At 40.6% G+C, this 27,770-nt stretch overlaps 11 protein-coding genes, 1 long non-coding RNA gene and 2 other non-coding genes across 21 annotated transcripts; 6 read left to right on the forward strand and 8 right to left on the reverse strand.

Moving 5' to 3' along the window:
* The first annotated feature begins 413 nt into the window (after window positions 1–413).
* Window positions 414–2,300, forward strand: LOC6582999 (ubiquitin-conjugating enzyme E2 R2). 2 transcript variants are annotated; one of them, XM_015162687.2, is made up of 3 exons: window positions 414–542; window positions 1,016–1,581; window positions 1,657–2,300. In XM_015162687.2, exons 2-3 carry the CDS (start codon window positions 1,024–1,026, stop codon window positions 2,062–2,064), a joined length of 966 nt encoding a protein of 321 aa, XP_015018173.1. In that variant the 5' UTR covers window positions 414–542; window positions 1,016–1,023; the 3' UTR covers window positions 2,065–2,300. The 2 variants fall into 2 exon arrangements, with proteins under 2 accessions (XP_015018173.1, XP_032587592.1); XM_032731701.2 differs by lacking the exon at window positions 414–542 and having other exon boundaries at window positions 620–1,581.
* Window positions 2,301–2,991: 691 nt separating this feature from the next.
* On the reverse strand, window positions 2,992–4,874 carry LOC6583000 (probable aminoacyl tRNA synthase complex-interacting multifunctional protein 2). 2 transcript variants are annotated; one of them, XM_002008645.4, is made up of 5 exons: window positions 4,678–4,874; window positions 4,383–4,496; window positions 3,856–4,017; window positions 3,565–3,793; window positions 2,992–3,500 (listed from the first exon to the last, which is right to left on the reverse strand). In XM_002008645.4, exons 1-5 carry the CDS (start codon window positions 4,783–4,785, stop codon window positions 3,124–3,126), a joined length of 990 nt encoding a protein of 329 aa, XP_002008681.1. In that variant the 5' UTR covers window positions 4,786–4,874; the 3' UTR covers window positions 2,992–3,123. The 2 variants fall into 2 exon arrangements, with proteins under 2 accessions (XP_002008681.1, XP_015018174.1); XM_015162688.3 differs by lacking the exon at window positions 4,383–4,496 and having other exon boundaries at window positions 4,678–4,873.
* Window positions 4,875–5,320: 446 nt separating this feature from the next.
* Window positions 5,321–12,280, forward strand: LOC6583001. Of its 3 annotated transcripts, XM_044009870.1 has the most exons (10): window positions 5,321–5,439; window positions 5,495–5,583; window positions 5,645–6,107; window positions 6,238–6,388; window positions 6,454–9,150; window positions 9,283–10,282; window positions 10,349–11,275; window positions 11,344–11,591; window positions 11,653–11,854; window positions 11,914–12,280. In XM_044009870.1, exons 1-10 carry the CDS (start codon window positions 5,413–5,415, stop codon window positions 12,173–12,175), a joined length of 6,066 nt encoding a protein of 2,021 aa, XP_043865805.1. In that variant the 5' UTR covers window positions 5,321–5,412; the 3' UTR covers window positions 12,176–12,280. The 3 variants fall into 3 exon arrangements, with proteins under 3 accessions (XP_043865805.1, XP_002008682.2, XP_032587110.1); XM_002008646.4 differs by having other exon boundaries at window positions 6,454–10,282; XM_032731219.2 differs by having other exon boundaries at window positions 5,645–5,984; window positions 6,454–10,282.
* Window positions 12,281–12,493: 213 nt separating this feature from the next.
* Window positions 12,494–13,491, forward strand: LOC6583002 (matrix-remodeling-associated protein 7). Its single transcript, XM_002008647.4, has 2 exons — window positions 12,494–12,691; window positions 12,753–13,491. The coding sequence occupies exons 1-2, from the start codon at window positions 12,590–12,592 to the stop codon at window positions 13,140–13,142; spliced, it is 492 nt and encodes a 163-aa protein (XP_002008683.1). The 5' UTR covers window positions 12,494–12,589; the 3' UTR covers window positions 13,143–13,491.
* A 99-nt stretch (window positions 13,492–13,590) lies between these two features.
* On the forward strand, window positions 13,591–15,324 carry LOC6583003 (zinc finger MYND domain-containing protein 10 homolog). The gene is made up of 3 exons (XM_002008648.4): window positions 13,591–14,621; window positions 14,674–15,140; window positions 15,198–15,324. The coding sequence occupies exons 1-3, from the start codon at window positions 13,761–13,763 to the stop codon at window positions 15,256–15,258; spliced, it is 1,389 nt and encodes a 462-aa protein (XP_002008684.1). The 5' UTR covers window positions 13,591–13,760; the 3' UTR covers window positions 15,259–15,324.
* A 25-nt stretch (window positions 15,325–15,349) lies between these two features.
* Window positions 15,350–16,408, reverse strand: LOC6583004 (40S ribosomal protein S12). Its single transcript, XM_002008649.4, has 4 exons — window positions 16,380–16,408; window positions 16,233–16,275; window positions 15,897–16,031; window positions 15,350–15,713 (listed from the first exon to the last, which is right to left on the reverse strand). The coding sequence occupies exons 2-4, from the start codon at window positions 16,247–16,249 to the stop codon at window positions 15,446–15,448; spliced, it is 420 nt and encodes a 139-aa protein (XP_002008685.1). The 5' UTR covers window positions 16,250–16,275; window positions 16,380–16,408; the 3' UTR covers window positions 15,350–15,445.
* Window positions 15,786–15,858, reverse strand: LOC6583005. Its single transcript, XR_047727.2, has one exon. It is a non-coding gene; the product is annotated as a small nucleolar RNA U18 (small nucleolar RNA).
* On the reverse strand, window positions 16,119–16,190 carry LOC6583006. Its single transcript, XR_047728.2, has one exon. It is a non-coding gene; the product is annotated as a small nucleolar RNA U18 (small nucleolar RNA).
* Window positions 16,409–16,732: 324 nt separating the features above from the next.
* LOC6583007 (adenosine kinase) lies at window positions 16,733–19,171 on the forward strand. 2 transcript variants are annotated; one of them, XM_002008650.4, is made up of 3 exons: window positions 16,733–16,978; window positions 17,715–18,198; window positions 18,266–19,171. In XM_002008650.4, the coding sequence occupies exons 1-3, from the start codon at window positions 16,962–16,964 to the stop codon at window positions 18,803–18,805; spliced, it is 1,041 nt and encodes a 346-aa protein (XP_002008686.1). In that variant the 5' UTR covers window positions 16,733–16,961; the 3' UTR covers window positions 18,806–19,171. The 2 variants fall into 2 exon arrangements, with proteins under 2 accessions (XP_002008686.1, XP_015018175.1); XM_015162689.3 differs by lacking the exon at window positions 16,733–16,978 and adding an exon at window positions 17,542–17,648.
* A 467-nt stretch (window positions 19,172–19,638) lies between these two features.
* On the reverse strand, window positions 19,639–21,251 carry LOC6583008 (protein-S-isoprenylcysteine O-methyltransferase). Its single transcript, XM_002008651.4, has 3 exons — window positions 20,703–21,251; window positions 20,258–20,629; window positions 19,639–20,200 (listed from the first exon to the last, which is right to left on the reverse strand). Exons 1-3 carry the CDS (start codon window positions 20,937–20,939, stop codon window positions 19,913–19,915), a joined length of 897 nt encoding a protein of 298 aa, XP_002008687.1. The 5' UTR covers window positions 20,940–21,251; the 3' UTR covers window positions 19,639–19,912.
* Window positions 21,252–21,339: 88 nt separating this feature from the next.
* On the forward strand, window positions 21,340–22,093 carry LOC6583009 (39S ribosomal protein L20, mitochondrial). Its single transcript, XM_002008652.4, has 3 exons — window positions 21,340–21,554; window positions 21,619–21,827; window positions 21,889–22,093. Exons 1-3 carry the CDS (start codon window positions 21,468–21,470, stop codon window positions 22,043–22,045), a joined length of 453 nt encoding a protein of 150 aa, XP_002008688.1. The 5' UTR covers window positions 21,340–21,467; the 3' UTR covers window positions 22,046–22,093.
* LOC6583010 (10 kDa heat shock protein, mitochondrial) lies at window positions 22,070–22,942 on the reverse strand. Its single transcript, XM_002008653.4, has 3 exons — window positions 22,818–22,942; window positions 22,431–22,592; window positions 22,070–22,357 (listed from the first exon to the last, which is right to left on the reverse strand). Exons 1-3 carry the CDS (start codon window positions 22,818–22,820, stop codon window positions 22,208–22,210), a joined length of 315 nt encoding a protein of 104 aa, XP_002008689.2. The 5' UTR covers window positions 22,821–22,942; the 3' UTR covers window positions 22,070–22,207.
* A 294-nt stretch (window positions 22,943–23,236) lies between these two features.
* Window positions 23,237–24,798, reverse strand: LOC6583011 (protein Exd1 homolog). 2 transcript variants are annotated; one of them, XM_015162690.3, is made up of 4 exons: window positions 24,694–24,791; window positions 24,488–24,624; window positions 23,849–24,433; window positions 23,237–23,789 (listed from the first exon to the last, which is right to left on the reverse strand). In XM_015162690.3, the coding sequence occupies exons 3-4, from the start codon at window positions 24,413–24,415 to the stop codon at window positions 23,517–23,519; spliced, it is 840 nt and encodes a 279-aa protein (XP_015018176.1). In that variant the 5' UTR covers window positions 24,416–24,433; window positions 24,488–24,624; window positions 24,694–24,791; the 3' UTR covers window positions 23,237–23,516. The 2 variants fall into 2 exon arrangements, with proteins under 2 accessions (XP_015018176.1, XP_002008690.1); XM_002008654.4 differs by lacking the exon at window positions 24,488–24,624 and having other exon boundaries at window positions 24,694–24,798.
* Window positions 24,799–25,788: 990 nt separating this feature from the next.
* On the reverse strand, window positions 25,789–27,429 carry LOC26528711. 2 transcript variants are annotated; one of them, XR_004364325.2, is made up of 3 exons: window positions 27,179–27,429; window positions 26,023–27,086; window positions 25,789–25,913 (listed from the first exon to the last, which is right to left on the reverse strand). It is a non-coding gene; the product is annotated as an uncharacterized LOC26528711 (long non-coding RNA). The 2 variants fall into 2 exon arrangements; XR_001449159.3 differs by having other exon boundaries at window positions 26,023–27,101.
* Window positions 27,430–27,770: the final 341 nt, after the last annotated feature.

Consider the following 27,770-nt stretch of genomic DNA (forward strand, 5'->3'; position numbering starts at 1 on the left):
TTTTGTTGCTTTGCTACTTCTTTCTTTTTCACAGTTGCCGTCTCTTTAGAGTTGAAGCGTAGATAGCGCGGCGCGTCGCAGCATATTGAGCGAAAGATATTTAATCCACATACTAAGTGATAAGTATAACGACGCGGCTGGTTGTTGCTTTGTTTTTTTATTAAATTAATTGGTTAGTTTTCGTGGCTCTTAAAATAATTCTCGCGTCCCTACACGCACAACTTGCAGCTTCAGCACTTGTGTATACACTAGCGATGCGCAGCTTTTTTCCACTAGGGATGTACTGATAATATCGGATTGTTGATACCAAATTCTAGGTTATCGATGTATCGATATAATTCTCAAATATCATTGATTCGTGAGCTATGCTAATGACGATGTATCGACATCGAGTTACAAAATGTCACCCTGCTTGTTCCCAATAGTATCGAATCTCTAATTATGGCGAATATGTGTAAAGTGAAATTGTTGCAAAGGAAATAACAATAATACAAATCTATCAATAAGCCGTATATTCAATTTAAGTTATTTGGCCAAAAGAAGTACGTATTGAACACAGTAGGCTGCAAAGAAACTGGCAACTCCACTGGCATATATTCATTTAATTTATTTTTGTTTGTCTGAATCATTTTGTTGTCTGCTTCAAAATAACACCAGCAACAACAACACATAATTTTCTTCTCATTCCATACAAAAAAGTTAATAAAAAGGCGACAAAAGCAAGGCAACGCGACACAACGCATTTGTCCCAATCGTTTATCCAAAATTTTCAAGTTCCACTTGCAAAAACAATTTCAATATGTGTGAGTGCCGCTGCTCACCTTGAATCCGTAGTCGTTGTTGTTTTCCCCTCCCGTACGCGTTAACATATACAAGATATTGACCCTGTACGCTTGATTCACATACATACATATAACATTTAAGCACTCACATACACTCTCAAGCGTACACATACACCCATACATACGTACATACCAACAAAAGTCGCTGCATAGAAACATTTTTCATTTGGTAGGTGAACAAATGACCACTGCTGCCTCCACATCGCAAAATGCGTCATCGACGTTGATGGCCGCTGCCGGAGCTGGCGGCGCAAGCTCCACGACGACAGCAACGCTGTCAACGACGCCCAGCAGCTCAGCGGTACGTGCCCTGGCCATGGAATACAAGTCCCTGCAGGAGGAACCAGTAGAGGGATTTCGCGTCAAGCTCATTAATGATGATAATCTGTTTGAATGGGAGGTGGCTATCTTTGGCCCACCAGACACGCTATATCAAGGTGGCTATTTCAAGGCGCACATGAAATTCCCACACGATTATCCGTACTCGCCGCCAACCATACGCTTCCTCACCAAGGTGTGGCATCCGAATGTCTACGAGAATGGCGACCTTTGTATATCTATACTGCATCCGCCTGTCGATGATCCTCAAAGTGGTGAGCTGCCCTGCGAACGCTGGAATCCGACCCAGAACGTGCGCACCATTCTCCTCTCAGTCATTTCGCTGCTCAATGAGCCCAATACATACTCGCCGGCCAATGTAGATGCCTCGGTGATGTATCGTCGATGGCGGGACTCCCAGGTAAGCAAAGTTGGAATTTTATTACTATAATCTATGCTCAAGTATATACTAACTGTATTCTTATATGTAATGCAGGGCAAAGACAACGAATATCCAAACATCATACGCAAGCAGGCGTTGGCCGCCAATGCGGAAGCCAAGCGAGAGGGTATTGTGGTGCCTATGACCCTGGAGGACTATTGCCTTAAGCCCACTGTTAAGCCTAGCACAGAATCTGGCCTGGATGCAAATTTCTATGATGATGATTTTGACTTGGAGACGGAAGATTTGCCAACAGACTCGGATGAGGATGAGGACGATGAGGATGAGGAGGATGAAGATGATGGGGAGGACGGCGGAAATGGGGATAGTGCAGCAATTAGCAAAAATAATGTCAATACAAAGTGCACGAACAACAATGGTCTCTCCGCGAAATCAGTTACGGCATCTGCAACAGATGATGCCGAGTCCGCTGACGACAGCGGTAAGGGCGAGACAACATAATGCAGATACACCCGCTCCGCTCCGCTCAACTCCATCTCCAACTCAACTCTGCTCCTGCCCTAGGCGTCTACGTAGCATTTAAATGAAATACTAAGTGTGCAAATGAATCGAGTTAAACAGCTAGGAGGCGCCCCGGATGCCAAACGAGCTGGCGTCTTATCATTTCTCCTAACACAATTATTAATTTTGTACTTTTAATTTGTGTACAATTGTAAAACTGAAACGTGAATCACTTATTAGCTGGCTTTTATTTCTCAGCTAGCCTCTGGCTAGGCACGTTTTGAATCCGTTCATAGAGTTTCAAGAGCTTGCGATTCCTTTTACAGCAACTAAATAACACTCAAAACTGATAATGATTATACAAGATATATATACAATATACATATGTATTAGCTATTAATTATTATTTAAAAATATACATACAATTACACACATCCGTATGTGCTTGTATATGGTACAGATCATTAACGGGGGGCGCTACAGATGCAAACAATTTTAACGTGAACTAACCTCCTCCTAGAAAGCGAGAGACCTCCTAACAAAAGCTAAACTAATAAAAGAAACAACATAATTTACAATCAACGGATTTCAACAATATAAAGCAAATATTAAACGTAGCAATTAAGCCATTTGTAAGTGCAAAATTGAAAAACAAAACACCAATTGCAATATTAAAATGAGAAACTGCATTGTGTAATTAATTGCAAAGATAAATAAGCCAAATAAAATTATAAAAAAAAAAACTCATGTGTCTATTTTAAACTGCGAATAATGGAAAACATTCTCAAGTCAGTTAAACTGAATAGTAAAAGGACAACTTAATAATCTGCTAGTAAATATAAAACTTCAGTAAATATATTATTTGCTACATCAGTATGTTTTAAAAACTTCATAAATATATTTTTAGGATTGAGACAACACTCGAAGTAAATTTAAAATCACGATTACTGTATTTGATATCACGATTCGTGCTTCCAAGTTTATCTCAATTAATCGATCGACTGTGACAGTAACAAAAGTTGTTAAACCTCTAATTTATTTCTTAAATTTCGAAATATTTTAGATTTGAGTTATGAGTTTGGCTCGTTTGCGCCATGCAAGAAGCGCTGGAGTAAGATCCTTATCCTTAATGGTAGGCATGCGTATCAAAGAGCTATAGACGCCAATGTCTGCCACAGACATTTGATTGCCGCCAAAATATTGCTGATCATTTAGTCGCTTGTCGAGCAGCCGAACCATGGCCACTTGGCTCTTGTGTGTGTTGCACCGCAGCAGTTGATAGCAGATGTCTAGCACAGCATCGATTTCATTGCAGAGAGGCGAGTTCTCATAGCGATATTCTGCGGGACCCACTCGTCCCAGGTATCTGATGATATTCACTTCACCATATATGGGCACATACATTGTGGGCGAGCTGAGCATCTCGGTGTGTTCACCTGATGATATATTAATTATTTAAAATAAGTATATTACAATGGGATTTTAGTAAAACAAACTTACAGTTCTTCCAGATTAGTGTTACTTTGATCTTGGGCAACGATTCGTTGACTTCTATTTTGGCCAAATTAGACTCAAATTCGCGCGCTGCTGGTCCAATATCTGCCATAGTCGAGTGTGTAAATGTCTTCACATCAATTGTGTACAAATCACGCCAAGCGTTCTTCAATGCCAGCAGTGCATATGGTATAAAGTTGGGATGCCCATTAACGACTACATCATGCAGTGGTACCTATCGAAAAGCAATTCGTTAGCTTCCGTAATTTAAGCCATTTGGACTACCTCCTATATTACCTCTTTAAGTCCGCCGTTATTACAGGCTGCCGTCTGCTGCACGCTCTTGTCGCACACTTTGACACCCAAACCTTCCCGCATAAGACTCAATTGTGCTTTCAGCTCCTCCAGCTGTTTCAACACCTTCTCTTGGCGCTGCAAAATTGCTGCCGCGTCTGCGTTCTGTAAATAGTACAAACAAATTACATCATTGCAGGATAGCCGATTTATAAACTAAGAAATAAACCAAAATAGAGATGGGCGCGTGACAATTTGACTATGGCGATCGCAGTGCCTTATAAATGAAATTAATGTTTTCGTTTACTTAAGAAGCCACACTTATTGTGATGATTATGAGTATTTATTTAAATCACCACACTTTTGACATAGAGCTTAAAACGGAATTCGATGGGAACACACACTTAACTATAAACAACACGTATTATCATGCGCCCATTTCCAAGAGGAACACACAAATGCAAAAGTACGGTACGTGTTATGCAGTTTTGTTAGTATTGTTTATAATTAGATTTGAATATTTTTATAACCTTTAGTAAATGTTGTATTTGTTTGCCTAAAATGTCCAAATCAAGTGCACAGGTGGCCGATTTTGAATTGTTCCTTTCACTCTTTGCAGCGCCATTGCATTGAATTTGACGGGCCTTTTTCGAAATCATACATTGAATGAAAATTAATGTTTTTGTTTTTAATTGTTTACGAAGTTGAGTTATTTAATTTTTGATAATCAATTATAAAGCAATTCACTGTCACAGTGAATTTCTGCTGTTCACAACAATGCGCATCTCTAATTTTGGCCACGGCAGCTGGGGACAACACACTTACTTCAGGGCATGGCGCAGATCCAGCAGAGAGGCTTACATTCCTTAATTCGTACATACAGGTAGGCAGTTTAATATCGAATTGCGGCAACAAGGTTTTCAACTCGTACATTTCACAATCCAAATTTGGATAAGCTTAAGCAGATCTAACACAGAAAAATGTGCTTGGCGGTAGTGTTGAGTCAAGTCTATTATCGAATCGTTGTACTTACGATATATTATGCAAATGCAATCGATAACGATAGCTAGCGGCCAGCTGATTAACATTAATCAAAATATTTAAATGCTTAAAAATAATATTTTTTATTCAGCAACTGATAATATATTATATTTATCCACTCTTGTTAGGTTAATGATTCAGCGTAGAGAATTTATCATTATGCCTATCCTACAAAATAGTTTGTATCATAAGCATTACAAATAAAATTTTCCAGCTCAGAATTAAAAATTACGTAGTTATCGCCACATTGTTAATTGCAGACAAATCTGGAGGATATCAACGAAGAAATTTTGTGTATTAAATTACAAAAAAGTGACCGCACTTCGTAAATATTTGAATAAAGCAACAACACTATTTATACACAATTTAAATATAACTGCTTAAATAGCTTATCGATATATCGATAGCTGTCAGTCGTATAGTAGAGGCGAAAAATAATTATACAAGTTGGCAGTCACATATATTATGGCGTCTATATTTTAAATTACGAGAACAGTAATATTTATCTAACAAAACAAAATGAATAATAAGAAAGCAAGAAGTTCGGTGAGTAAAATATTAAAACACATAAGCAGAGGCTATAAAAAATCTCTTATTCTAGCTTAAGAAAGTGTCGAAACTGCCAGATGAAGAGGCTGATCATGTACGGACAAAGCGTCGCATCAGTTTCAGCGGCAAAAAGTTTATACGGTACGTATTATGCATAATATAAACGAATTCTTCTAGTTACGGAGCTCTTTTCCAAATACAGAGAATTTGATACAACAGAAAAAGCGCGAGACTATGACAACTCATATGAAATATCAGATCACACCAATGGAGAGGACAGCTCCGGGCACTCCCATGGCACAGTAGCAGCGTCTGTTTTGCAAAGTACAGCACATCTCTATGTGGCCGATGAGACGGATAAGGAAAATGCATCTCCCGAAGGTCTCATAGCTGCCGTCAACAGTGCATCAGTATTGGAGCAGAATTCGCGATTCAGCGATTTCACATTCAAATTGCAGACAAGCATCAATGTGACGCTGCTGCCGGATGAACTAAACCGAAACCGGCGTCGCAATGAATCGCCACCCCGATTGGAGCAAACGGTCAGTGACAGTTTATCTTTGAATGAAATAGAACGTGAGAAGCTGAGAGAAAATAGTGTATACAAAATGACAGTTTTAGAAAAAACTGTGGATCTTATGCCAGAAACGTTAGCTTATGCTGGGGTGAGTTGAAACTGGTGATAAGAGTTACACTGAAATTAAGAAATGCTAAGTACAACTTTAATATGATGTGAAGAAAATGTACTTTGATTCTCATATATACAGATCTTGACTAATTTCTGGTTTATTACAGTTGCAGCCAAACCATATCGAAAAAGTCAACATGCAAAAAACTACTATAATGTCTACAGACATAAGTGTTTTACCTGAAAAGCAAACTGAAGTGAAGCAAAAGACAATGGTATTTGAGAACAAAGATATAACGTGTGACTTTAGTGATATTGGTAACTACAATTATATAGAAATCTGACAGACTTTAGATAAATATATCAATTCCTTTATATCACAGAGCCAAAAGGGATGATTGAAGATGTGCCGAAGGCAACTCAAGAGACTCAAGAGAATTTATCTATGGATATGGCAGAACAAGACTATATTAACTATTTGGCAGATGATTCAACGTTGTCATCGCCTTTAATTCCATTAGACGTCATTTCAGAGAACGGCATTAGCAAGAAACTGAACTTTCGGCAATTGAACGATGCATTGAATTCTGGCCGCATACAGCTATTTCCCAATGGTCCAAGAACTCCAACTACTGATCGCAAAGGCAATCAGCGTTTCTGGCATGGATTGGAACAGCAACCCATGGAAGAGGAAGTTCCAGATAAAGTAATGATCAAGCCGCGCGGAACACTCAATTTCAATGAGAGCATGATGATGTCGCCCGCCGTTCCACAAAAGTCCGAAACAAAAGCAGACCATGCAGAGCAACATGTGAACGCGAAGACCTCCCTCAATGCTAAGCGCAATTATCGTTTCTCTCAGGCAGACGAATTAATGCTGGATAACACAAATTTTCTAGTTAATGCCAAAATGGGCGATGAAACACACTCACGAAATAACTCCAAGTGTTCATCGCGGCGTGAAACAACATACGATAATACTGCCATGGAATTGGATGACCTAGAGAAGCATGAGGCAGCGGTTGCAGCAGCTCTGGAAGGTGCAAAACTTAAGCAAACCATGCATGAGCCAATGGAGCAAGATCATTTCTTAAGCCCCTGCAAAAATGTGAAGAACAATTTGACGACGCCAGCTGTGGCTCAACAATCCAATCAAACACATTTAAGTTCTCAGGAAGCAGTCGTAGCTCAACACCGCACCAAGTCAAGGCCAACATTGCTCATGGCTGAGCCCATTGAAGAGGATGAGGCTAAACCAAATTCCGAGTCTTCAGCTTCTAAAACAAAATTCAATGTTCGCAGGCAAACATTGCATTTGGCAGAGGCCATGGATGAAGATCTTGAAATGCCAAAGCTGGAATTGCAATCAAATGCAATCAATAATCGTCAGCAGACATTACATATGGCTGATTTCATGGACGAAGATTCGTTTTGCTCAAAGAAAGAAATTGATGCTGCTTCTATGAAACCCAATTCCAAAAAGCAAAGGCAAACATTGCACATGTCTGAGCCAATTGATGAAGAGAGCGTAAGGCCACAAAAGGAATCACAGGCAATGCCCGTTGTTGACAAGGATTCCAGCAGACGTAGGCAATCTATACACTTACCCGAACCAATTGAAGAGGACTCATTTTGTGTGCCAACTTCTGCACCAAGGGAAGTGCATCAGAACAAGAACAGACACACAATGCACATGTCCGAGCAGATTGAAACGGATTACGTACAGTCACGGATTACAGCTTCTGCAGAAATTGTACATCAGTACACTAGACATCGACAGACATTGGTCTTGTCTGAATCCATTGAAGAAGTTGCTGTTCAGCCGCAAAGAGAGGAACCATTAAAGCCAAAATCCAATGCAGGGGCACCGGAGGGCACCAGGCGTAGGCAAACAATGCATCTGTCTGATCCAATTGAAGAAGATTCCTTTTGCTCAACATCCACGTCTGCCGAACAACATAGGGAAACATTACAGAGGAATAAGAAAGATGATGTAAAACCTCAAGAAGTGAAGTCAAAGTCAGCACCTGCTGAGGCAGACTCTCAATATAATAGACGCAGACAAACTTTACATCTGGCTGATCCAATTGAAGACGATTCAATGTGCTCAACATCCGCAGCTACCAAGCAAAGCAAGGAAACCAATAGACGCAGGCAGACTTTACATCACACTGATGACATTGAAGAAGATCCCTTCTGCTCAACATCCACAGCTGGCAAACAGCATAACATTGATGGAGGCAATCGACGTAGACAAACATTACTTCAGGAAGATCCCATTGAAGAAGATCCAATCTGCTCAAGATTACAAACTGAAAAGTCAGTTCATGCAGCTAAGTTGAATCTACAATACAATCGACGTAGACAAACATTACACGTAGATGATCCCATAGAAGAAGACTCCTTCAGCCTAAAATCCACATCAGCCCATCAGCATAAGCATAATTTACAGAGAGATGCCACCATGAAGGAAGAGAAGTTAAAGCATGAAGTAACTGTCAAACAACAATCTGCAGCTAACTTGCAATGCGTCCAACGTAGACAAACATTGCATCTAGCTGAACCCATTGAAGAAGATTCAATCTGCTCCATATCCGGTGCCCCCAAGCAGCAATGGGAGGAATGCAATCGCCGTAGGCAAACTGTACATCACGCAGACCCCATCGAAGAGGATCAATTCGATTCGACAGTCCCTGCTGCCAATCAGCATAGACATCAACTACGAGGAGTCGAGATAGTTGAGCAAGCAGACAAAGAGGCAACATCAGCTGCCTCTCTTGTTGATAGGCGTAGGAAAACCATTACACAGGCTGACCCCATTGCAGAAGATTCCTTTAATTTAACATCGCTCTCTGAAAATCTGCATAAGCAAAATTTACAAAGAGATGCTCCAATTGAGGAAGGTATATTGGAATCTAAGAATGAAATGAAGCAAACCGTTAGCCTTAAATGCAATAATCGTAGACAAACAACTCACGTGGCTAATCCCATCGAAGAAGATTCCTTCAATTTAGCACCACCCTCAGATAATCTACATAAGCATAATTTACAAAGAGATGTGCCAAGTAAACAGAATGCTCCTGAATACAATACCCGTAGACAGACAACTCACCTGGCTGATCCCATCGAAGAAGATTCCTTCAATTTAGCACCTTCTGAGAATTTACATAAGCATAATTTGCAGGGAGATGCGCCAAGTAAGCAGAATGCTCCTAAGGTTGACCTGAAATACAGTAACCGTAGACAGACGACTCACCTGGCTGATCCCATTGAAGAAGATTCTTTCTGCTCAACATCCAACGCTGTCTATCAGCAGCAAGGGAATGCGGGAATTGAGAAGGATATCTTAAAGATGGAGAAGGAAGTAAAGCAGTCACATCGGCCTAGGCAAACGTTGCATGTGGTTGATCCCATGGAGGAAGACTCTTTCTGTTCAAAGTCAACCGTTGGGTCCAAAGGCAATCACTTCAGCAAATATAGAGCAACAATGCTGACCACAGAAGCCATCGATGTCGATCAGAATTTATCTCCCACACATACAGTTGCTCCAGCTAAAAAAGAAAGCATCAGACATAGACAAACTCTACTCATGACGGAGTCCATTCTGGAGGAGGATAAAGCAAACGCAAACAACGACAGCAACTGCAAGCAGTTGCCCAGCGAAACATTAAATCTAAGTGAAGCCCTTGACGAAGTCAAGTCATCAAAGGAGGCTGCCCAAAGCCAGCGCTTGGCAAGCAAACCAAGGCAGACACAATACCAAGAGGAAGCCATGGATGTGGAGATGTCAAATATGGAGTGCACTGAGCAGCGCGCCAGCAGACCCAAGCCCAAACTGAGGGAAGCTGTGCTGAGGAACGATCTCTTACGTAAAACTCTGGATAAAGAAAACGTTTTTATCAGCTCCAGCTTCGAAACGCCTGAAATGAAAAAGAAGCGTCAGATGTTTGCCCTCACACCAGGTCGATCAATGATTGAATTCGAAGACTTGGAGGAGGATTGCAAGATCAAGACTCCAGCTGGAAAAACTGCTTGCCGATCCATATACCAGGCGATGGACATGGAGCTAGACATGGACACATCAAACTACGCCACGCCCGAGAAGAAAACTTCGTTCAATGTGAAACGCCTGCCAATACATTTGACACCCAATTTGCCGGAACCGAAGAAGCGCAACCTGCAGCTGCATCTGGACATGGAGGAGGAGAATATGTAAGTATTATCTTCGCTTAGACATCGATGGGATCTTATTTGTGTTTATTATTTTATTATTATTAGCTCGCAGCCTGAACTGGAAACATCAGAGCAACAAGTGGAGGAATTGGAATATCCAACGAATAGGTCACGCATTCCCGTTTTGTGCAAAAGCTTGAATTCGCCTTGGCGTGAAACGGAGCAGCTGGATGGCACCGTGCAGATGGTTAGAGCACAAATGATTCGCCAAACGGGTAGCCACGGAATGGCAATTCCACACTTCATGGAGCATAAAATGAACAAAGATGCAACGGTCTATGAAGATAATCCCATTACCATATCTGATGTGTCGAACCATTTCAAGTCACAGCGAGAGTTGGCCAAGAACTTAGCTGAGCAGCGCCAGCAACCCAAGGAGACATCCATTGAGAGTCGCAACTCGAATGAGCTCAGCAATAAGAGCTACGCTACGGCCCATAAGAAGTTCATAAATCTAAGTGGTGATACCATAATCTTTAACAATATGGATGATCTTAGCGATAAGTCGGACAATTGTGAAATTGACAAGACACGACTCAGTCTGGTGTCGACCTTGCTGGACGAGGCGGACGACGAGCAAATCCGAGCAGCTAACAGCAGCCACATTGACTTGGTGAACAATGAGACATGCCTTGGGCAGCTCGATCCGCCAGTCGTGGCTGGAGCTGAGGATGCGTGCAAGAAGTGCAAACATTGCCGGCGGTCCATGGACAGAACGAGGACACGTAGGAGCGCTGAAGAGACATTTGAGTTGCCCGTTTGGCCGGACCTGGGCGTGCAACTTGAGCGTCTAAAGCGTCTGCGACAAAAGCCACGCATATCAGATGTCCACAAATATTGGGAGCTCAAGAAACTGGAAAATAATTCCGATGATGACGAGCACGAGGAGACGGAAACGGAATGCGATTCACGTAACACAAGTCGCTTAAGCTTGCTGCAAATGCAGGAGATGTTCAACAGCAAGTGGGAGGAGTAAGTAAAATAAAATATATGCAATAGAATGAAAAAATCTAATATTATTTTTCTCTTTTCTCTTCTAGATACGCACAAAGCTTGCCCCAGCCCAAGCCAGCGGAAACGTTTGCAAAGTGCTTAAAAACAGCATTGCATGCTGAGCTGCCCAATTGGATATTTGATTCTAATCTGCAAATCTATCGTACCTACATATTCTCCCATCGTAAAATAACCACCTTTAAAATCTATATGTGTTATGAGCCGTTGGACTTGTTGGAAACCAAAATACGCGTAGGCAACATTCAACTAGAGTCAAAATACGCACCTCCCTCACGTAAGTGATGAGCAAAGGCATTCCAATTTGGTTTAACCTTAAAGCTTAAATGTCTTTTTAGCTTTAAAGACTGCTTTTGCTGAGCTGTTGGACTTTCAACTTAAACTTAATCTGCCGCTGAATCTGGATCGGCTGTTGGACGGCAATGATGTGGCAGATCTTGTCAAATTTCTAAAACACATCGATGGAGTTTGTTTGCAAACCACTAACATATGCAGGAAACTGCTCTTAACCATAATTACAGCAAATGCGCGCCTAATCAGGTAAAAATAATCATTTTCATAAGTAATTTACTTAATTAATTTGATATTTCTATTATTAGTGATTCCAATCGGATTATCGTGAGAAAAACTGTGCGCAGATCAGTTAAGAAAGAGGATGAGGCATATGCGCGCACAGAGAGAATCCATTTTAATATTCAAATTGGTAATGTTCAGGAGATCTCATTTGAGGATATTTTGCAGCCGCCGCTGCATCAATTCGATGAGAAGATTCGATTTTTGCCTAGGGGCATAGAGTTTTTGAAAGCCTTCTTGCATAGCCCCGAACAATATTTAAAACACAACGTCGACTACAATAAATAATATTCCAGTGCGGATGTTTCGATGAGCCAGCAATATAACCAAAATATCTTATATATATTATCGTCAAGATAAATGTATAATTTTATATATCAATGATAAGCACTTCTGTTTTTTTTTTTTTTTTTTAAAAAAAAAAAATTATACATTTAATTAAATAATAGTTGTATAAATGTTAAATTAATATAAAAATAAAATTCAATTCTGATTTTCTTGTTTCTAATGTTTAAATTAAATATTTGGATTTTAATGTTAACGGCCTTGAAAAAGTTCACCATTGAGTTTAGTATTTAGATAGTGTTTCAGTATTTAAATCAGTTTGCAAGCTGGTCACATTCCTGTTGTGGAAGTCATCAAAACAAAAATCTTGTAATTGTAATAAAATATAAACGCCTAAACTGGGCAAATATATTGGACATGTGGTTTGATCCTTCGGGCTACTATGTGGTGGCCTTGACCACTCTGTTGTTATGTATTCTAATAGCTCTTTATTTTGCCAACTTTTTAAAGGACGATGCCGTGAGTAAAGAATTGTTAAAAGCCAACCCCTTCAGAATCATAATTCATATACTCGATGCAGGACCTGGAGGACGAAGGCCTTGGCGCTGACGAAGTACGCTTGGAGGACGATCCCGAGTTGAAGGCACAGATGCAAGCGCGCCTGCAAAGTGAGATCGATGATGACGAGGCGTACGAGGAAGAGCAGGAGCCGATGAGCGAGAGCGACACGGAGCCGGGACCAGGAAGGGCGCCCAACTATAGCAACCTGGTGGGCAAATTCAAGGCCAAGCGCTACCAGCACAAGCTGGAAAAGAACCTGTCGCCCAGCCAGATAGAAGAAGAGCGACGCATTGAGCGCGAGCAATTGGCGGCCATTTTCGAGCTACTGCGCAAACAGGAGGATGAACTGAATCTCAAGGATCGCATTAGCGATCGCGAGCTGAAGCAACAAGTTAAATTATATCGTTAGACTGTTCGATGTCGGCTTTAATCTTACTAAAACGTGTGATTATATCGCTTATGTGTATAGTATCTGTTTGCCGCTTAACTTACAAAATGTGGGCTGGAGCCTTAATGTAAACTGTTGACCCCAAAGTCCTGGCGAGTAAACAATTTACAATTTGTAGTCAAAGACACTTAGATTTTATTCCATATATATATATATTTATATGATGTATATACGCTATATAACGAGTATTAACTAACTGCGAAGCGTGTGCTTAGGCTAACTTAGCCCAAAGGATGTGAAATTTAATTTCAACTAATTATTATCCAGTTATTTTATTCCAAATAGAATCTGAATGTACAAAATGTTGAAATGAAATTGCCTATTATTTATTTATCCCATTTATCTAATTGCGGGTAATGCTCGACATCCACCCCAAGTTTTAAAACTTAAGAATAATAAGCACTGCAACCCCTTGATAGTTTCTCTTAGAAGGAACCTAGCAACCGGAGCCAGTTTAGTTTCCATGACAACAGGAAAGTTGTTTATTTGAAGTATTATCCACATCATTTTCACTCGACGATCTTCTTGAGAAGTGAATAGTTTAGTAATTCAGTTAAATCATTTTAAAAATCTATAAATATGGTCAACTTTGTATATCCCGAGGAGCTTTACTTGTTTGTGGAGAGCATTCGCTGCTTCCAGGTGCGCGATGTGGGCAGCAACAAGTGGCTGGAAGTGCACGAAATGATCATCAAGCTGAGCCAGCAGGCGGCTCTGGAGGTGGCCGAACAGCGTGAGGAGGAAGTCAAGGAGTTTCTCATATCCCGGGACAAGCTCTCGGTGCTTATCAATGAGGCCTATTGCGTGAATCTCTGGAAGTCGCGTGTGCTGCCTCATTTGCTGGAAATTGATCCGAACCCACAGGCCACATTCCTGATTTACACCGTGCTTTACCATGAGGCGGCAGTGGTGGCACTGCTGGATCTGTGCCTCTACCATCCCAGTGGCTGTGAGTCACTGCAGGATTCGGTGCTAGATCTGATCGACTATGCGGCCCAAGGTGTCGCCCAGGTCATCGGCTTGGTCAGCATGGGCTATCACGAGAACGAGACCAAAGTAGATGTGGACGAAGCCGTGCTCACAGAGCTCGAGCGCCAGAAGCGCGATCTCATCTATAAGATTGGGCTGCGTTGCGTGTCCCTACTCAGCTACCTGGCCGACAACGTGTCTCTCTTCCACTTGGGCGCAGCTCGTCGAATGCTGACCACCCACGATGTACCCTGGCTGATGGTAGATGTGCTTTGCTTCAGGCCCTGGCAACGCAACACCAGCAAGGGCTTGGAGAAGTATATTGATGAAAAGTGGACTTCCGTGGAGGATGCCACTAAAATCATAAAGACGGAAGCCCAGGCCTGGTTCTGTGTTCGCCAGCTGCTGCTCTCTCCCCAGATAGCCGATAACTATCCCCTGAACGAGGCACGTTGCAAGCAAATATCAAAGGTAAAATATGCTATAGGACTTTAGAATCCTTTCTAAATGCTTGTTATCACAGCTTCTGGGCATGCTACATGAGACGCTCTTGGATCAGCTGCCCGTGCTGATCGAGCTCAAGCACTTCGTCAGTCGCTTGACAATTAGCGGCACAACCGGCAAAAAGACTCAAAACTTGATTTTGGAGGACATGCCACAGATACAGGATAATCTCATCAAGGAGGTGGAGCGTGACGGCGGCTTCTACCAGGTCGCTCAGAACCAGGATGGCGTCTTCCTCAACAACAATCGTGAAGAGATCTGTGCACTGGCTACCAAGCTGACCAATGCCTACGGCACCGAACTATTGTGTGAATTGGAGCAGCACATGGCAGATTTGGAACTGAAAAAGGATGAATCTAAATCAGAGGACAGCGCAACGGCTACCACTAGCGAGGACTCGGAGGAAAAGACTCACAAGTGCGGCAACTGCCAGGTGCCGGCCAAAAAGAAGTGCGCCAACTGCAAGCTGGTTCACTATTGTTCACGGTACGTTCCACAGATTAGCGCTCGAATTTTCACAATTAACTTTCCTTCAAATTGCAGAGAGTGCCAGCTAAAGGATTGGCCACAGCACAAGGAAACCTGCTTGAGCTGCGTCGATTAGTTTTTATCATTTCATTTGTATTATTGATATTAATTATTAAATAAAGAACATTCCAAAAATTGCGAACGCCTCCAGTGTTTGATTGTGAGTGTTAGTTTTTCGTTAAGTTTTTGTTTTTATTTAGCAATAAAAAATTTGCCAGGTAGTCTCTCATTCAGCAGACAGGGGAACAGCAATGGCAACATGTTTAACTGTTCTGTCTGAGATGGTCCTTAACTACATCCAATGCGGGCGTCTCCTCACCGTAGTCCTTGATGACGACAACAGAGCAGCCGCAGACCTTGCGGGGCTTGCCCTCCTTGTCGATCTTGCACAGGCCGGACCATTCGCCCAATTTCTTGTGCGAATCGACGCGGATCAGTGGAATCTGATGCTCATTGCACAAGGCAGTGATCAATTTCTTGTAGTTGGGCTCATCAAAGGATTCGGCCAGAATGCAGAGGACAGCTTGACGCCTGTAAAACAAAATGAAAAAGTTAATTATAATGGTTTACAATAATTCGTGTATTTATTGATTGAATTTAAGGTGTTTTCAGTAATTGGAAGAATTGATAATCAATGTAAAATTCATAAACACGGACCAATTAATTTCATCAGCAAAAAAATAAAAAACTAAACTATGAATTGTTTTTGCTTACTTGTCCAATGCCTTGCAGGCCTGGTGGATGCCATGGACGAGTCCATCGGCGATCAGCGACTTCTTCAGCACTTCCTGTAGCGCGGTGTTTATGTCCATGGCGCCGCCAAGAACGGGCGCTGCGGAGGGCACATCTCTACCGGAAATAAAGAAAATATTTCAAATTAATAATCAAATCTATAAATTATCACAGAGCTTTTAGCTCAATACTTATTTCAAAGAATTTGCTCAGTAATTGGAAGGTTTCTAATCAATGTTAAATTCATAAACACGGACCAATTAATTTCATCATAGTGAAACACTGTCAAGTTAATATTTTATTGTTTTCTGCACTTACACATCAACGTCGGCCATATCTGAAAGGTTGAGGCTGCACTGCACTGTAAATGATATTAATAAAACTATTATTAGATATGATGCCGTACATAATTGTAAATTAAATTCTTCGTAGCGACTTCAGCACAAAATTAATACGCTTTCGTACCTATTTGACAACCGGAAAGAAAGAGAGCCGAGCCGCGTTGCAGCTAACTTCATGTTTTTGGCTTTAGTGATGTTTTGACATATCGATATCAGCTGTTTACCTGAAATAACATTCAAAAGCTAGTAGCTATAACACACAGGGAAACTGCTTTTGAATTACTAGACTGAATGAATTTAAAACATTCCCTTTTTAATATCCTGCATCTTTATCTTTAACTATATTTTTATTTATTATGCATATTAACTCATTACTATATTGTTAAAAAAAATATTGTAAATATGCAAAAATGGGTACAATAGAAAAATACAATTTTGATCGTTATGAACAGGGTATTTTTTAGCATATTATCAACGGTTGGTTTTTGTGCCATTTTGCGCCCAAAATCTTTGGAGCCAATAAGCTCCCGCATCTCGTTAACAACGCTAAAAATAGCTCCTAATAAGTCTAATTAAACTAAGTCATAGGATATATAGTGATATAAAATCAATTGTAAGCTACAGCTTTCTAGTGCAACAACGTGTTTATGTTTACATAAGCCGACGGGCAACATCACAGCACCTTCAACAACAATAACAACAAAAAATGACAAGCAAACTACAGTAAGTTGAGTGAATCCGCCCCGGCTGCCCTCAGCTCGTGGTTTATGAATGTCTACAAATTCGGTCCACGTGTTCGTGTTGATTCGTGTTTCTAATTGTCGAAATTTACAGCAACATGTGAAGATCGTGTGCCATTGGCTGACGCTCTAGTTGGTGTCGTCTTTTATTTGTATGCTTTATGTTATCTGAATTGGATTCCGTACTTTTGATCCAATTGGAATGGGATTTCTGTATGAATGAATTTAACTAATATTTGCTAAAGGCATGCGACGCTCTGATAAGAAACATTCTTCTATACAAATACAACAATGCACTTCGTAAACAACACTGGCAACCAAAAAAAGCACCCAAGCTCAAGTTGATATCAATATACGACACAACGTACATACATATGTATTTGGATGATCTCTCTGTAATAATATAACATAGCTCTCGACACATTACACACAATATAGGCTTATATTATTCGGTATTTATTCAGTGTCATTAGCAGTGTGCACATCAATTTAGCCCGCACTGTAGCTTTATTTGGGGCTATCGCTTCGGTTCATCGGCAAATGATACTGAATATTAACATTAAAGCGGCAGGCGTTGATATTGGACTCGGTTTCAATTGCTAGTTAACGACAAGCCCTCGACTAGACAACATGAGCAACAAAAGCAACGCGAGGTTGCGTATCTATAGGGCGCATCATCAACTGTAGCCTAATTCTTTTGAATTCGATTTTATTTGCAGAGAAGGCATCCTGGTAGGATGTGGAAATCCCCTGCTGGACATTTCGGCACCTGTTCCCTTGCAATTCCTGGAAGGCTATGGCATGAATGTGGATGATGCCATATTGGCAGAGGAGCGACACATGCCCATTTACCGTGAGCTGGTCGATGGCTATCAGGCGGAGTACCTGGCTGGTGGCTCGGTGCAGAACTCCCTGCGCATAGCACAGTGGATATTGCGTCAGCCAAACGTTGCTGTCTTCTTTGGTTGTGTGGGCCAGGACGATTATGCGGATATACTGCGGGAAAAGGCGCGCGCTGCCGGCGTCGATGCCCATTATCAAGTGAGCCCAGACACGCCCACGGGAACATGTGCGGTTCTTATCACGGGCACGCATCGTTCATTGTGCGCCAACCTGGCGGCTGCCAACAAATTCACCATTGATCACCTGGAGCAGCCAGCAAATAAGGCGTTGATCGACAATGCTCAATACTATTATATCTCGGTGGGTAAACAATCTTCATATTCTGGCATACTTACTGATTAATCTATTGTGCAATCCTTGCGTACAGGGCTTCTTCTTGACCGTCAATCCGCCCAGTATAATGCGCGTAGCTGCCACAGCCAATGCCAAGCAGCGGCCGTTCCTAATGAACCTCAGCGCACCATTCATATCGCAATACTTCATGGAGCCGCTTATGGCGGTTATGCCTTATGTGGATATCATTTTTGGCAACGAAGCAGAGGCCCATGCCTTTGCCACGGCGCAAGGCTGGCCCGCCGATGCGGATCTGCGTGAGATTGGCAAACGTTTGGTGGCACTGCCCAAAATCAATTCAGAGCGACCACGCATTGCCATACTCACGCAGGGCTGTGACCCCGTGCTGCTCATCCAGCACGACAAGGTCCAGGAGTTCCCGGTCACACGTTTGGCGGTCCATGAAATTGTAGATACCAATGGCGCTGGGGATGCATTCGTTGGTGGATTCCTCTCGCAGTATGTGCAGGGCAAGTCGCTCGATGTTTGCATACGCTGTGGCAACTATGCGGCGGGTCACATTATCAAAAATCCGGGCTGCACATATTCCGGTGAGCCGGAGTTTAATGAGTGAAGACAAACCGGAATCACACACACTAACACAGACACAAGCACACACACACACAGAGACACAACGAGCACTCGCAGATAAGCCTGTAAGAGGCACTAAGCATGGCGCAAATCTATTTGCAATTAATGCAAATAAGTTCTAAACGTGACTAAGAAAATGTTGTTAACACTATTAATTATTTGTACATATTATGTATACACATGAACACACACACAAACACACATGCATATATATATATATACACAATGACAAACACAGTTGGCAACGAACATGTGAATTATGCACGGCCTTGTCGTTTATATACAATGTTAGAGCAATATTCGAATTTAAATTGATAATAAAATAACAAAAGCCCAGAAGCAAATCCTATTTAACCGTTGATTGGTGAGTTGACCTCTAAATGACCCCGAAGAAATCATAATTGATAATAATTGCTTAAGCTCGTTTCTTTTGGCAATTTGTCGTCTTTCGTTTGCATCCCTTTTGTGTTTTGTTACATTCGCTGTGTTTTGTGCGTTTTATGACTTTGGCTTTATTTAACAATTGAATCAGCGGCAGATTAGATACGGCACGATTACTGCTTTGAGATGTTGGGTGTGCTCAATTATCATAGTATATTTATTATTTATATTTTTTTTTTTTTCAATGTAATATATCACATCGTAGCAAGCTAATTTATGTCGCTCAGGTTTGTACAACCTGTTGATAAGCCTGCTTGTGGATTATCATTGACATATTGATAGAGTGGATCAGGGATTATAATCAAGCTTTAAAAAACATTGCAAGCTACTGAAGAAAAGACTTTCCACATACATACATACAGATAACAAAATGCATTACCTTATTCACACTTCTAAATTTATTTCATTGTTGCAAAATACAAAAAGATAATAAACAATAACGCTTAAATACATTCTTATACTTTTACATTTTGAGACACAATACAAATAGACTCGATAATAATTGAAAAAGGTTCGTCACTATATCTATTGTTGCTCTGTGCCCAAATTTCAAAAGGGGAAAATACTAAGATTAGATTTGTTGTTTGCTTTGCATTAACATTTGCATTTGCATTTGTGTGGATGACATTTGATCCCGTAAATATGATTCCTAGTCAATCAGATAGCCTTTGATGAAGGGCAGCCCCGTTGGCACTTGCTTCTGATACCGTGCGTAGTCAGACTGAAAGAAGTAGAGCAGCGAATACTCCTCAACGTATATGCGATCGTGAAAGAAGAGCCAGCTGACTAATGCATAAATGCAGATGCACAGCGGGTTCATCAAGATTAATTGTGTGCCAATTGACCAGTAGAACCAGCCCACATAGGACGGATGCCGGCTGTACGCGTATACGCCGTGGGTTATCAGCTTGTGATCCGAGTGCTTCTCATCCTGCACCTATTTGAGAACACATTAGATTATAAATAGCCATTTCTACAGGAGATAAGCACTTACTAAATGCGTAAAACTGCGACCTGCTGTGATGATTGCTGTCTTTCGTACAATCTCGCCGAAAGTGCATAGTGCCACGCCCACCAACCAAATGTGGGCGTATCGCTTGAAATCGGGCAGGAAGTGAAGCTCTAGACCGAACTCTATCCAACTGGCTGCTGCGGCCAAACCATAATGCACTGAATGGTTCAGCATGAAGGAGTCCAGTGAGAGTGTTCGAGGATTTGCTACCGCAATAACCAGAAACTCCGAGTAGTGGAAGAAAGCCATAAAGCAGCCATAGACGCCAAATTGCTGCCATGGTGCGGGCGCAAAACAGACGACTAGTACGCTCGCCGCCATGACGAAGCCAAGAAAAGAGGCGCGAATAGCAACCTTGTTGATAAAATAATCAGATTGAGATATTTTTGTATTTTTGTGCAATGGATGTGTGAGTCATGCGAAATACCTGATATTCCATGTTGCGGAGGACAAACCGTATAATTAAGTTGATCAGGGCGTAATATAGCACTGGACCCCACAGGATGGCACCCCATACGTTTGGCACTATTTCATAGTAGATCTGTGGTACTGAGGGCAACAGGACCAGACCTGCCGTCGCTAGAAAGCAATATAAACTAATCCGGCCTTCGGGACACAGATGGCAGCGGGCTCCTGCCGAGGACCGTGAATTCATTGCGCACATTATAATGCAATTAAATGTGCTTTTATGTAATTTTCTGTATAAATCACATTGAAATTTTGATTTTTTGTAGCATTTGCAGAAGCGTAAATAAATATTCTAAAACCGGCAGCAGCTGTGTGTGTCAATAGTAAAGGTTAAGAAAATTAGAAGGTTGTGCTGCATTGTTGTGCGCAATGACGTCATAATGTATGCAAAACCAGACATTCAGAGCTCTAATATTTTTAAGGTTCATTAACCATATAAGTCGTGTGGTTTTATATATAGACTTTCTGCAGATTTCACAATATAATTTTAGTATTCCTTTTCTAAACAGGTTTATGTCTATGCATTTTGTGTAACCTTCTTTGATTATTCAATGGCTTGATAGTTGTCATCGATAGTTAAGAATGCGATGTATAATGTATCGGCCGTCAGCTGCGCGTGCAAAACATCATTGCGATAAACTGATGTGTGCAGGTTATGTAAATTTATAGAATTGTTAATGAAAATATAAAGGATTGCTGCACTTCTTGTTAATAAGACATTGCTATGGTATTCTTGAATCTTCCTTTGATGGTAAGGGCCCGTGGCCCCGATGAATTCTGGCGGAAAAGGCGTATTTTTAAGCTCGCTGCGGTAAGTATAAGAATACTATTTAATAACGTTATTTTAACTCGTTATCTATCCTCTTGTTAATTAGCATTATCGCAGTCGAACACGGAATGTTTACACCTTTGCCATACGCAGCGTACATCGTGCCCTCGCCTACGCAACCAAGGGGCGTAAGCTCAAGAAACTGGATATGGCACAGCTGTGGACAACGCGTGTTGAAGCCGGTTGCCAACAGTATGGAGTTTCTTTAGACGCCTTCAAGGAGGGCCTTGCACGCTCTGATATCTTGCTGAACAAGTAAGTTGCCGGCTAATGCATTATTTGCCTGATTATTAATCGCTAAAATCTTAATTTATAGAAAAATATTGTCGGAATTGGCTATTTGGGAGCCACGCTCATTTGAGGCATTGGTCAATATTTCAAGAGAACGTGCTGCTGTCGAAGGCTACCCCGACATTAAACGAAGGTCGGCCTTTAATCAGGTCTATGGATTGAATAACCTGAAACTGGATTAGTTTTTAAGTATCTAGATGCAAATATAGTTTTTATATGTTAACACTGAAGTTTTCAAGCTTTATTTTTTGTATGTTATGCAAACATAAACATTGCATAGGACTTTTATTGTAGGTAATTACGTACTAATAGAAAACAGAATTCATAGAATTGTTACGGGTCATCTATTCCAACTTAGCCAAAATATCTGATTCGCGGAAGAGGAACAGCTCCTTCTTGTCGTCGCTATCCAATTGGACCTTGGTGCCGCCAAATTCGGGCAGCAAAACGCGGTCACCTTCCTTCACGCCAATTGGAATATGACTGCCAGTGGTCTATAAAAAATCCAAAGTTGATCATCAATGAAAAAACTGTTGTAATCATCGCACCCAACAATGAAATACTTACAGCATTGCGAGTGCCGGGACCGACGGCGATTACAGTGCCCTCTAGCACTTTGCCCACCGATTTTTCAGGCAAGACAATGCCACCTTTCGTTTTGGTAAGAGCTTCAGCGCGTTGAATCAAAATGCGATCCAGCATGGGGATGATTTTCTTGATTGCGGCTGCCTAAAAACATTTGTAAATAATTTCATTTACTGAGCAATCTATGGTAATTGATGTCAGACAATATTCCCCCCTGCTGCCCAAAAGCTACGCCAGAGCAGAGTTACACAACAACCCGGCAAGGCGAATGAGTTATCAGCATATGTAGAAACTTCGAGAAGCGCAAATGGTTTTTGTGATTTACACAGGCGGTAAACGGAATCAAATCAAGCTTAGCAATATACTCACCATTTTTTATGTTATTAAATGCAAAACTGGACTGCTTTAAATATCTTTAAACTTAATTGATAACTGTAAGTGAAGATTCACTACACGTGCGGACCGGTCGCGGTTGTTCGTAATAGTGATACACAACAGTCCCATACTGTGTATCGATGCTTGGTGGGTGTGCGATGTATCGTTCTATCGGCGATACAATTTACTCGTTCGATTTAAATTTAACCGTTTCAGTATTTTAATAAAAATATAAACAATGCGAATTAAGGCTTGTGCAATTAAATTAAATATTACAAATTAATATATGTATTAAGAATCTAGGTGCGAAACAATAAAATTAGACTAGCTTATTACACTTACTTATGAAAGTCATAATGTCTTAAGTGAAATATTTTAAATACCTACCTATTTCAGTTCAAGAAAACACTATATTATTCGTTAATTATGAATGTATTATCGCAATAACAATCAAGTTTTATTACCTGAACTCATTGAAAATAGGAAATCAGCGTATAATTGATTTGTATTTTTAGGACATTGTATAGATAATTCAGAGTTCAGGGGATCTCCTAGTCGTGCACTCTCGACAATTGATTTCTTACTGGTTCTACTAAGAATAGCCCAGCACATAATGGATTATATTCTTTTAACTATAAGGAATGTGATCAGCATGCATGTGTCAGCTTCATACCAATACGAATATAATAGAACCTACTCAATAGATGTAGATATTTGGTAGTATGGATTTATGCAGTCAAAGCCAGTTGTGCTGCCTGGATGCATTTTCATCGCCACTTCATCGGATTTTGTTTGTTTGTTAAATTCACAGCTGAATTTTCCTGACATTTCCAGAAGATCGCTGCAAATATTTCCATAGATAAGCGTGTCGTGTAGCTTATGTTGTAATATGGCGAGTTTAGCCAGATACCGGAGTTGGCTCTTGGACAGCGGACGTGCTGTAAAGTTCCGAACTGATTCGTTAGCCTGCATTAAAAATAAGATCTTTTTATTAAAATGTAAAGAATCACAAGTATAGGTCTTACGCTCGTTATTTCATGACAGGTTAGCTCAGTTGGCGATATTTCCAAAACTATCGTAATGGCATCCTGCAAGGTGCAATGGCTGCGATCCTGTCGAGCCACGCACAAGGCAACGAACGTGTCACTAACTCCATTTATTATTAGCTTATGCTGATGAAACAAAAGATCACATATTCGATGACTGTAGTGCAATATCTTCCTAGGATATTCCGCTTCCAGCAGAACACACAGTTCGGGAAAAATGACACCGAGGGCTTTTAGATCAAATACATAAGTGTTATTCGCCGTGGCAATCACAATCACAGATGTTTTACAGTGTCGGCCATAGAAACTGGGCTCCACCAATACCGAAATTATAGTCTGGTCGCGTATGTCTTTTAACGCCTGATGATAGGACTGGTCCGTTTGCTGGATAACAATAATGCGGTTCAATTTTTGATCCAGTGACAACAATTCGTGCGGCTGCAGACTTTTTGTTTTAACAGACTTTCGCTCCCAACTATCAGCTGTAGCGAAAGATTCCGTGCTGGTATTATTGATGTCCTCGCAATTGCTCGTATCATCATCCATTGTATTTTTAGTCTTAATCTGCACAAATAAAATTATATTTAATTACAATAAACAAGAACATAGATGACATACTTTTAAATTCAAACAAGGTGGCAACGCTTCAATAACTATCAGCCGTTTAATGGTAAACAAAAGCGAGTGCGTATAAAGTGCCGATTTAATATTAGATTTTGTAATAACCAATTAATAGCTACGTTTAGTGTTTGATCCTATTGTGAAACAATGTGTAGAACATTAAATATATTAACCACAATATAATAATCTCTTAAGCAACATACCCTTATAATTTTTCTAATTAACACAAGAGGCGAAACTAAAAGAAAGCAAAACAAAAACACATGCAAAAGTGAACGGGATCTAAGCAAAGCTAGAATTAGTGATGGCCAATACATTTTACCGTCACTGTTACTGCGACTTTCGATAATTTTTATAAGTTAGTAAAGAAAGAGAATGCATATACATATGTACATATATTTACATACATATGTATGTATGTTTTTATTAACTTTAAATGGCATTACTATTAAAGAAATGTTGTGAGGTATTTAATTTGTTATAATTTTTGCTGTCCTTTGAACTCAATTACGTCTAAAAGAGACGAAGCAAACTCAATTTCAAAGTGAAAGAAAATAAAACCTGTAAATAGACAATATTTGTTCACGAATTTCGCATTATTTTGCTCGCATTCATACAAATGCAATTCGAACTACCAAAAAATGCTGTGACAAAATGTAGTTCAATTTATTAAATGGCTTCTCGGTGTTAGGGCACAGAAACTTTCGCAATCGAGTGAAGTGCTTCTGGCAATGCAATAAGCTCAATTCATGATCTCCTTGAAAGGGGCGCACAATGCGAATAAAGATTTTTCGAAAACTCTTAATACTCGAATTTACTAATTGCAGTTGACTTAAGTTGCAATCATCGAAATACAGACGTGCCATCAGATAAATTAATATTTAAAGCTATCATCTAGGCCAATTCTGAGAACCTTCCTGCCATGGCAGCCAAACAGCAATCGGACGTTAACCGCACTTTGGCTGAGTGTGTTGCTAGGTTGCTGATGCGGACTTAATACTATAGCCCGATTAGCTTTCAATTTGAGCAATTGTGACATTTCTTCTCCTTGTTATGAAATAAAAAAGAGCATTAGCCAAATAAAATATATATATAAATAGATTTGCTTGTATTACATATGTATATGTACATACCATGCATATATACATATGTATATAGGTAAGTATATATGCTTGGAGCGTATACATAGAATAGTATATAAATAAACATATATCAGTATATATTAATTCATACATATAATATTGAAACATACATAACTTATATAAATTTAACATTATTCTAGTTAGTTGTATATTCATTCATTCATTATTTTATATTACCCATTATAATGTATAATGTTTTTCATTGTAATATAAATATATTATAAAATCTGTGTTAAACCAATGTCTAAAACAAGCGTAAGTGAATTTGAAAACGCCAATGCCTGAAACGGGATGGAAAATTTAAATTAATTTAGTTTAATTCATTTTTAATTAACTGTTCTATCCTATCCTTGCTCGCACCATCTACGATAACATTAGCAACTAACCAACCTCAGCTTTGCTCCAGGATCCAGCTATTGGCGACGAGGTGATGGCCACTTGTTGATGATTCCCACGATGTAACAGAAAGAATGTTCAAGTTTCCATTAAGTATTTCCTCGAAGAAATTCTTCTAAGTATTTCCTCCAGGAATTTCTACTAAATTCCTCCTCCATGGATTTCCTCTAGGTCATTAATGCTTAGCTGAACGATCACTAAATATGTATTTCTACACACTTCACTTCACTTCACTTCACTTTACTGCACTGCACGACTGACCCCCACTAGGCCTGGGCGACTGAAGAATTGCTGCAGCAGCTGCCCTTTATATATGGAGACTCACTTAAAGCCGAAGTTGCGCTCAAATGTTGAGCCCGACGACAGGTAGAGGTCGTGGTCGTTTGAGTGACCAATGGGAATACTCTCTGCTGCTGCAATCTAGCTTCGTTTTACTCAAATATAAATGCAGACTGAATACTACTGCATAAATATAGACAGCTTAAATGATCTTACGGAGAGACAGAGAGACAGAGAGCCAGATATACAGACAGACATACGAATAGATATATAGACAAACAACACACATAGTTAAATCGGATTACTTCATAACGCTGCTCAAGAATATATATGTATGTATGACTTGATCTAGCCTTAAATAGGCTAAGCTGGCAACACTGCTACTGTACGCCGCAGCTGCGCTCTCGGCTGTGCGCTGTTATGCGCTCACTTCTATGCTTTCTTTGCTCTGCGCTCCCTATCCGATGTGCGCTGATATGTATTGCTTCTATGCGCTCGCTTTGCTTGTGTTGGTCGCTGTTAATCCTCTTTCGGTTGTCTGTGTCTTCGCTGGATGCCGTTCTTCGTCTTGTTGTAGTTGTTAAACGCTGTGGTCGTTTGTGCTGTTGCTGAGCGCTGCTATCCGTATTGTCGTTGTTCTCTGCCGTTGCTCTTTGCTGCTGCTCTGCGCTGTTGCTCCGCTTTACTTTGTCGTTGTTGTTCGCTACTCTGTCGCTCTGCTTATACCCTGTACTCTGGCCACTGCTCTATGAGGGATATGCCTTACCCAAGTCCATCTACTATTCATGTGAAGTCTTTTTACTAATGTTAAGCTAAAGTTAATTCTACTTGACCTGTTGACCTCGATGTGAATCATTTAGCTCATTATTACCTTAAATAGACATGAAAACGCCAATAATGAGCATCATGTAACATATAATAGAGTAACCTGCCTTTAATCAACCAACGCAAACTAAAAATGCTTTGATAATAATTCAAACTAATAATTAATTGATAAAGCAAGCTGTGGTTGCTGTGGGTGGTCATTTTGTAATTTATTTTTGTGTTTTCTTTCCTGGCACTTTGGAAGATGCTTTCGATTTTCTACTCAATGCTCTTTGTGACTTAAGTTAAACTTCGTTTCGTTCTTGAAATCCACACTAATTAGGCGACTTACGAACGGTAAGCGACTGCGTGGCGAAAAGGTTAATTGCATTGTAAGCGCCTTGATGAAAAAATGTGGAGCTAACCACGCGGCATCCAGCTTGGCCGCTGACTCGACTTAATTGGCGCACGAGGCGCATACTTAATGCGCTTAGATGCGGGCCAGGCTCATCTCATCTCGTCTCATCTCATCGCAGCGCCTCGAATCGCATCGCACCGCCTCATTGCCATTACAGAAGCGGCTTTTGTGCTTCTAATTAGATCCATAGTGCAGCAGCTGGTCCTTTTGGTTCGACCTGGACCTCGAGCAACACAAATTG

The sequence above is a fragment of the Drosophila mojavensis genome, unplaced genomic scaffold (genome assembly GCF_018153725.1).
Source record: "Drosophila mojavensis isolate 15081-1352.22 unplaced genomic scaffold, ASM1815372v1 contig_74, whole genome shotgun sequence".
Lineage (NCBI taxonomy): Eukaryota > Metazoa > Arthropoda > Insecta > Diptera > Drosophilidae > Drosophila > Drosophila mojavensis.

Coding starts and splice junctions, on each gene's coding strand:
- LOC6583009 (XM_002008652.4), top strand. CDS start 21,468: ATGGTATTCTTGAATCTTCCTTTGATGGTAAGGGCCCGTGGCCCCGAT. Junction 21,555..21,618: donor GTATTTTTAAGCTCGCTGCG/GTAAGTATAAGA, acceptor CTTGTTAATTAG/CATTATCGCAGTCGAACACG. Junction 21,828..21,888: donor TCTGATATCTTGCTGAACAA/GTAAGTTGCCGG, acceptor CTTAATTTATAG/AAAAATATTGTCGGAATTGG.
- LOC6583000 (XM_002008645.4), bottom strand. CDS start 4,785: ATGTACGAGTTGAAAACCTTGTTGCCGCAATTCGATATTAAACTGCCT. Junction 4,497..4,677: donor GATCTGCGCCATGCCCTGAA/GTAAGTGTGTTG, acceptor ATTTCGAAAAAG/GCCCGTCAAATTCAATGCAA. Junction 3,501..3,564: donor AACACTAATCTGGAAGAACT/GTAAGTTTGTTT, acceptor ATATATCATCAG/GTGAACACACCGAGATGCTC.
- LOC6582999 (XM_015162687.2), top strand. CDS start 1,024: ATGACCACTGCTGCCTCCACATCGCAAAATGCGTCATCGACGTTGATG. Junction 1,582..1,656: donor GTCGATGGCGGGACTCCCAG/GTAAGCAAAGTT, acceptor TATGTAATGCAG/GGCAAAGACAACGAATATCC.
- LOC6583004 (XM_002008649.4), bottom strand. Junction 15,714..15,896: donor GCCTGCAAGGCATTGGACAA/GTAAGCAAAAAC, acceptor TTTGTTTTACAG/GCGTCAAGCTGTCCTCTGCA.
- LOC6583010 (XM_002008653.4), bottom strand. Junction 22,358..22,430: donor GTCCCGGCACTCGCAATGCT/GTAAGTATTTCA, acceptor GATTTTTTATAG/ACCACTGGCAGTCATATTCC.
- LOC6583003 (XM_002008648.4), top strand. CDS start 13,761: ATGGTCAACTTTGTATATCCCGAGGAGCTTTACTTGTTTGTGGAGAGC. Junction 14,622..14,673: donor GTTGCAAGCAAATATCAAAG/GTAAAATATGCT, acceptor TTGTTATCACAG/CTTCTGGGCATGCTACATGA. Junction 15,141..15,197: donor CTGGTTCACTATTGTTCACG/GTACGTTCCACA, acceptor TTCAAATTGCAG/AGAGTGCCAGCTAAAGGATT.
- LOC6583001 (XM_002008646.4), top strand. CDS start 5,413: ATGAATAATAAGAAAGCAAGAAGTTCG. Junction 5,584..5,644: donor AGCGGCAAAAAGTTTATACG/GTACGTATTATG, acceptor TTCCAAATACAG/AGAATTTGATACAACAGAAA. Junction 11,592..11,652: donor AAAATACGCACCTCCCTCAC/GTAAGTGATGAG, acceptor ATGTCTTTTTAG/CTTTAAAGACTGCTTTTGCT.
- LOC6583002 (XM_002008647.4), top strand. CDS start 12,590: ATGTGGTTTGATCCTTCGGGCTACTATGTGGTGGCCTTGACCACTCTG. Junction 12,692..12,752: donor ACTTTTTAAAGGACGATGCC/GTGAGTAAAGAA, acceptor TACTCGATGCAG/GACCTGGAGGACGAAGGCCT.
- LOC6583007 (XM_015162689.3), top strand. CDS start 17,626: ATGAGCAACAAAAGCAACGCGAG. Junction 17,649..17,714: donor AGCAACAAAAGCAACGCGAG/GTTGCGTATCTA, acceptor TTTTATTTGCAG/AGAAGGCATCCTGGTAGGAT. Junction 18,199..18,265: donor CTCAATACTATTATATCTCG/GTGGGTAAACAA, acceptor CCTTGCGTACAG/GGCTTCTTCTTGACCGTCAA.
- LOC6583008 (XM_002008651.4), bottom strand. CDS start 20,939: ATGTGCGCAATGAATTCACGGTCCTCGGCAGGAGCCCGCTGCCATCTG. Junction 20,630..20,702: donor TCCGCAACATGGAATATCAG/GTATTTCGCATG, acceptor TTTATCAACAAG/GTTGCTATTCGCGCCTCTTT. Junction 20,201..20,257: donor GTCGCAGTTTTACGCATTTA/GTAAGTGCTTAT, acceptor GTTCTCAAATAG/GTGCAGGATGAGAAGCACTC.
- LOC6583011 (XM_002008654.4), bottom strand. CDS start 24,415: ATGGATGATGATACGAGCAATTGCGAGGACATCAATAATACCAGCACG. Junction 23,790..23,848: donor CCTGTCATGAAATAACGAGC/GTAAGACCTATA, acceptor TTTTTAATGCAG/GCTAACGAATCAGTTCGGAA.